The sequence below is a fragment of the Panthera onca genome, chromosome D3 (genome assembly GCF_046562875.1).
Source record: "Panthera onca isolate mPanOnc1 chromosome D3, mPanOnc1 haplotype 2, whole genome shotgun sequence".
Taxonomy (NCBI): Eukaryota; Metazoa; Chordata; class Mammalia; order Carnivora; family Felidae; genus Panthera; species Panthera onca.
The window spans coordinates 31,387,809-31,393,808 of NC_138350.1; the positions used below are offsets into that span (position 1 = coordinate 31,387,809).

The following is a 6,000-nucleotide window of genomic DNA, read 5'->3' on the forward strand; positions in this document are numbered from 1 at the left end:
TGTCCTTTTCCTCTTCTGTCTTCAAATTAATGCTGACTGCATTGATATATTTCTACCAAAAGGAATGAACAAAAAAGAGGAAGTAAAAAAGCATTGATTTTTTTTTTGTTTATTTTTTTAATATCTCTGCTTAACAGAGCAGAGTAACAGATATGTTACGAGAAGTAATTATAACTCTTAAGTTAATTTTATGTATATTTGTGCTTTTGTCCCTTTCATTTTAAATACACTAGAATTGATGGTATGAATCAAAAAATACATATTGGTTTAAAAAGTAGTTTATGGAATGGAGCAGCCTCCACTTTTTATATCAAGTCCTTTGTTTTCAGTGTCAGTTCAAAGTATTGGTACCATTTATTGATTGGTACCAATAAACTGCTACCATTTATTGATCATTTACTATGTACCAGGCACTGTGCTAATATGCACTTTTATAGATTATCCTATTAAATCCTTACAATACGCTTTTGAAGTAAGTGTTGTTATTAAGCCATAATCAACCTGAGACTTAACATTGCTAGGTTCTTTTATGCTGCAGTCATTGAATCAGGCTCTGTAGATTAGAATTGATCATTCTCAAAGAAAGACTTACCTCCTACAAGTCATTTCCCTCTTAGAAAAATATCTGACTAGATTCTATGTAAATAGACACAGGCCAGAACCTGATTATATTAGAAATACTGTCATTAACCTTTGTATATTCTATTTCAGCAAGTACCTACATCCCCAGTGTGCCTGCCTGGTTATTGTACAGATTTTAAAATTTGGTCTGCCTTGGTTTTTACTTTCAGACACAAAACCTAACAGAGGTTTTTCTTAATATAGTCTCTTATAAGCCTAATGCCATTATGTATGTCATCCCCTTCTTCCTATGTTCAGGCAGGAGTTGAGGAATCACACCTTCTGTAAACATGTTTGTTTTTTTGTTTTTTTGGGTTTTTTTGTCCAGCAGTCCATGTGGGTTTGGCAGGGGAGTGGGGAATAAGGATTAAGGGCTTGGATGTCCGAAATCTGTTGCACTCCAATGGTGGGGGGGTGCTGCGGTCAGACCTTGGTGCAGTGATCTGGTCTGAAACTAAGTGCAGAAGTGTCTGTTCTGTGTTCTCCTTTCTACATCAATAGCTAATAATAAAGTCTCTCTTATTTTAAGAAACCTTTCATTTGGCCTTGACTAATTATTTAGAGGATAGGGGCACAAAATCTTACGAATAATATTTTGAAGGTAATATTCTTCCATATAACCAAACTAAGTTCTACTGACTTAATATGTGGGTCTTGGTCATTCCTTGAATGATTTATTCTGGAGTTGACCTGTTTCTTTCATCTCTTTCCCTAGTTCATTTGTTTAGATTTGATTCCATTTATTTAATACTTATCTTCAAAGCACTATTTCAGGATGACGTCATCCATAGCTCCTACAAGAGTGAATATGTTAGAACTTCAGCTCTCTCTTGTTCCATCAGGTCTGTGATGCATAAGTGCTGACTTGCTTCGGTGGGAAGAGACTCGGGTTGTGTGAGCTGCACAGTGCCTGCTCTGCCTGGGCCTCCCCAGTCCAGATACTGCATGCTTTCAGCTACTTCCATGTCCTCGCCATGAGATGGCCATTTCATTGTCCCTCCAGACCTGAGAATTTAAGCTTTTAATTTGGGAATTTTAAGCCACTCACTTCCATGGGTAGTGTTCTAAAGAACAAACTTCTAGGAAAATGGTTATGAGTTTAGCCATCTCATTTTTCCCTCATCAGCAAGCATTTTCTCAATATTTACCACATTCAGATTGCTCCAGCAACAGCAATTCTGCACAAGTGCTTTTCCTCAGCATTCTTCAGAGAAATAGCCATTAAATTTTGGAAACTTCTTTGGGGAAAATGTTTTCCTCACTGTCATTTATTCCATCACAGGGCATTGCCAAGTGGAAGCAGTGACTCAGATGAGAAGCTTTTACTTGGTATGAAAGGCTTCGTCTTTATCAGTAACAACCTGACAGTGAAAAATTTTAAAGAGCTCTGACCGTCTCTGGGTAGTCCACTGGGAGACTGCAAAGTTCAATCTTTTGAACTCCTTCTATTTTGGTTTCATAATGTAGAGCGGAATATAGGAATTACAGGATATAGTGGCGATATTACAGAGTCTACTTTAGTACTGTGGTTTTTCATTAGGTAGTATTAATATATGTGTATGTGTATATGTATATATATGTATATATATATACATATATATATAGTACCTATTATATACATAGTGTATTATATATAGTATATATTATATACATAGTATTTATAGTATATAAGAGTTGCATGGAAGGTTTTTTTCTTTATAGAGACCATTTTTTAAAAGCATCAATTCTTTATTGTTGCTCTAATTTGACATAGATTTTTGTAGACGTGATGGTGTCGGTATTTCAAATTACCACTATAAAAAAAACCGAAGTTATTTTGAGTTTGGTGAATTCAGGAAAGGGAGACTAGATATGTTTGTTTTCTCTATAAGGCAATGCTTTCTTTGCTCACCTTTACAAAAGGTTTTGTGATTCTTTTCAGTAAAAAATAGTGTGAATATCTGGTGGCAAAAAATACTTCGGATGCAGCTTGACTTTCTGTTACTTCAGGTATGGAGCCAGCTTGGGAAGATCATGCTCAGTCTGTAAATCTGGCCCTGTTCCAGAATGACACTGGACAGTGTGCACAGGCACTTTCTCCACAGAAAGCTTGCAGCACGCACGGCTAATTCCACTTGATTTGTTTGAACCCATTTTACCTTTGACTTGTTAAAGCAGCAAGAAGTGATTCAAGTGAACATATTTTTTCCTAAAATAAAGCCCGTCTTCTCAGTCCTGCAAACAAATACATTCTTTTAAAATAGTTAACACTGCCAATGATTCCATCTGACTTTTCCTATCCCCCAGAATAATATTTACAAAGAAAAAAATGAATTTTTAAAAATGCTGTCAAATTCTTTTAGTCGTTACAAGTAATAGTTTGCCATTGGTAGGTGAATCTTTAACACTGCTGGGGAAGACGGCAATGTGTTATTGGACACCTGCAGTTCTGCCAGTCAGCTTAACTGCATAATCTAAATTTAACCTGCCTAACACCTCTTCTACATACATTACCCTATTTTAAGATAACAAAAGTAAGTCAGAGGCGAATAAGTAACTTGCCCACAGTTGCACAGCTAGTACATGACAGCTGAAACTCAGACTCCTGTCTGTGAAATTCCAGTAGCTCCACACCTCACTCTGCTTCTATTATGACTTTGTTTTTTATGGAATATTCAAATACTTAAGTGGAAAGAATTAGACAACCACTTGTTAAAAAACAAAGTAACCCTCTTCTTGTTTTTTGAGTGAAACAAATCGAAGTTTTTCCCTCCAAAAATTTTTGTGAAAACAGGTTGAACTGCCACTGAACCAGAGAAATACTGGAACACCAGAATATTCTCTAAAGCAAACCATTATTTCATTCACTTTGATTGAGTGGATTAAATTGCTTTGTTTTGATGGGCAGATTTTCTCAATGCATGGGAAATAAATATGTTTTTTACAGCAATCAGAGTCCGTAAGAAGCACTTTTCCTTACTATGTCTGCTTTGGTTGAGGGCTCAGCAGAACCCAGCAGTAAGCATCCGTAGTAGGTTTTGTGACTCACAGACACCTAATGAGAATGTTTCTTGGTGACTTGACATTTCTCTGTGCTGGACAATCAAGAGAAATGGGGTATTCAGAAGACCAGGTGCTTGGTATTGTTATTCTTCAGTAGGAAGAGTCGGTCATTAGGAAAAAAGCCCAGTTTGTAGTATTTGAAAGTTTTTGACTAAACGTTATGGGAGAATGTGTGGGTATGGTTTATATTCCTATTTATACATATGGAGACAATAATAAGTATGTATTTAGATTTGGGGGTTTTTTGTGTGTGTCATAGCGAAGGAAGTCAGGGGAAGAATGGAAATAACATTTACCTCCAGAGTTCAGTTACTTGCAAATATTGTGAAATACCATCAAAAACTGCCCTTAAAATAGTTATTTCATCTGTCTGTTGCTTGTTTAAACTCTCATTAATCTTTACTTTTTGACATTAAAATACAATATGTCAATTATTTTATGTCTGTGTTTTCTTTTATATTGGTAGTAACCTAAATGATGTCACTTCGGTTCTGTATTGCTATAATCATTAGTGTTATCCTTCAGGACAAAAAAGCATGCTGCTAACAGTCCGTGACTTAAAGATATAAGCCAACTTTATGTTCAGACCTTACGTTCATAATATTTTTAGCAGTATGATACAGTGGAGGTCCAAATTGGATTAGACTTTTGCATTGAATTCCAAAGTATTGGTAAGTCTAGCACATACCATATAATCTTGCTAAACTGTTGTGGGTACATTTTTTTTAAACCCGTCTGTCTGTCAGTATTTCACATGGAGGTCATTTCTTGAGTAATGCAGGATGACCTGAGAAATTCATAGTTAGTAATTCTTGATAAAGCCGTATGAGTTACGGTGCTTTAACATGAGTCTCCCTCACACCACCAATTCTGTTTGAAAATCGAGCACATAAGCAGATTTACCAAGATAACAGTGAAGCACTTAGTGTGGTTGAATGTGATACGTTAGAATGTTTTTTAGTTGCTTTTTTAGTTCATTGTTAGTCCTTTTATGTTTGTGTGTGTCTATGTATGTCTGTGTGTTTGGTAAATCTGAATTGAATAGATGACTTCTTATTTTATGTTTTAGGCCAAGATTGACAGACACCTAAATATTCATGACTTGAGAATATTCTGCAGCTATAAATTTTGAACCATTGATGTGCAAAGCAAGACCTGAAGCCCACTCCGGAAACTAAAGTGAGGCTTGATAAACCTGTAGATTGCCTCACATTTGTCTGTTTACAGAGTAAACTTTACATCCAGGGAAAGAAGAGCACCACCAGCAGAAGACTTTGCAGAACCCTCTAATTTGATGTATTGTTAAGTTTTTTTAATGTGTGTATGAAATGTAGAAAGATGTAAAAGAAATAAATTAGGAGAGACTACTTTGTATTGTACTGCCATTCCTACTGTATTTTTATACTTTTTGGCAGCATTAAATATTTTTATTAAATAGACTATGTTGGTTTGTGTGCCTTATCTTAGGATAGCACTGCTTTAGATAATGAATGTTTCCTTAAGAGTTTACTCTCACTTTTTTATAACTCATAATCGACGTTTAAATTGAAATCGGTTCAAAATGTTGGTCACTTGCTTTTAAAAATTTTCTTTAGTTACCTCTCAAGTAGTCTTCCTGTCAGAATAGGTTAGATGAAAGCACAGAAGAAAAGTTATAATACTCCTTTTGTTACTTGGAAAAAATATTAATATGGATTATGGTATTAAATTATTTTTAAGTAAGTGTAGCAACTCAATGCAGTTTTTAAAATCATTGTGTTACTCTTGTGTTGGATGTTGTGTGTTCCTCAAACACTTCCTGTTATAAAAAGACCAAGGGTTCCCTCTTGAGTGAGAAGCTTTTGGCTTCTTTACCATCGAATTTCCCAACCAGGCGATGTGTTTGGGCTGTGTGTGCAGTCAGTTGTCAGGTTATTGGTGATATTCTTCTTGTCTAGACACACACAAGCCTGTGTGTCATGTGAGTATCACCTTAACAGTATAACAAACTCATAATTGGTTTTGTTTTGCCAACTGTGAAATTTTTATAATACTGTTTATTGAATACATCTGTTTCATCTTTTAAAAATGTAATGACTCTCCTTATGTTCATTTTGCCTTGCTTTCCAGTGTTTCTGGTTTATTTTGGGAGTAAGCAAATTCTTGATCCCTAGTAAATCTTTCATAAAGAATGCATGAAAAATTCATTATACCATAAAGTAGTGCAGGAGGATAATCCTCCTTTTTAAAAAAATACTTATTTTGAGAGAGAGCACGCACGCCTGTGTGCGAGCTGGGGAGGGGATGAGAGGGAGAGAGAGAATCCCAAGCAGGCTCTGCACTGACATCGAGGAGTCG

At 35.6% G+C, this 6,000-nt stretch overlaps 1 protein-coding gene across 3 annotated transcripts in view; it reads left to right on the forward strand.

The window, feature by feature from the left end:
- The window catches only part of PTPN2 (protein tyrosine phosphatase non-receptor type 2), an 85,438-nt gene extending 80,336 nt beyond the window's left edge, over positions 1 to 5,102 (forward strand). For all 3 annotated transcript variants that reach the window (XM_060613186.3, XM_060613183.3, XM_060613185.3), the window contains one exon: positions 4,733 to 5,102. In XM_060613186.3, the coding sequence (XP_060469169.1) occupies positions 4,733 to 4,754 (22 nt within the window). In that variant the 3' untranslated portion in view covers positions 4,755 to 5,102. The remainder of the gene's footprint in view (positions 1 to 4,732) is intronic.
- Positions 5,103 to 6,000: the final 898 nt, after the last annotated feature.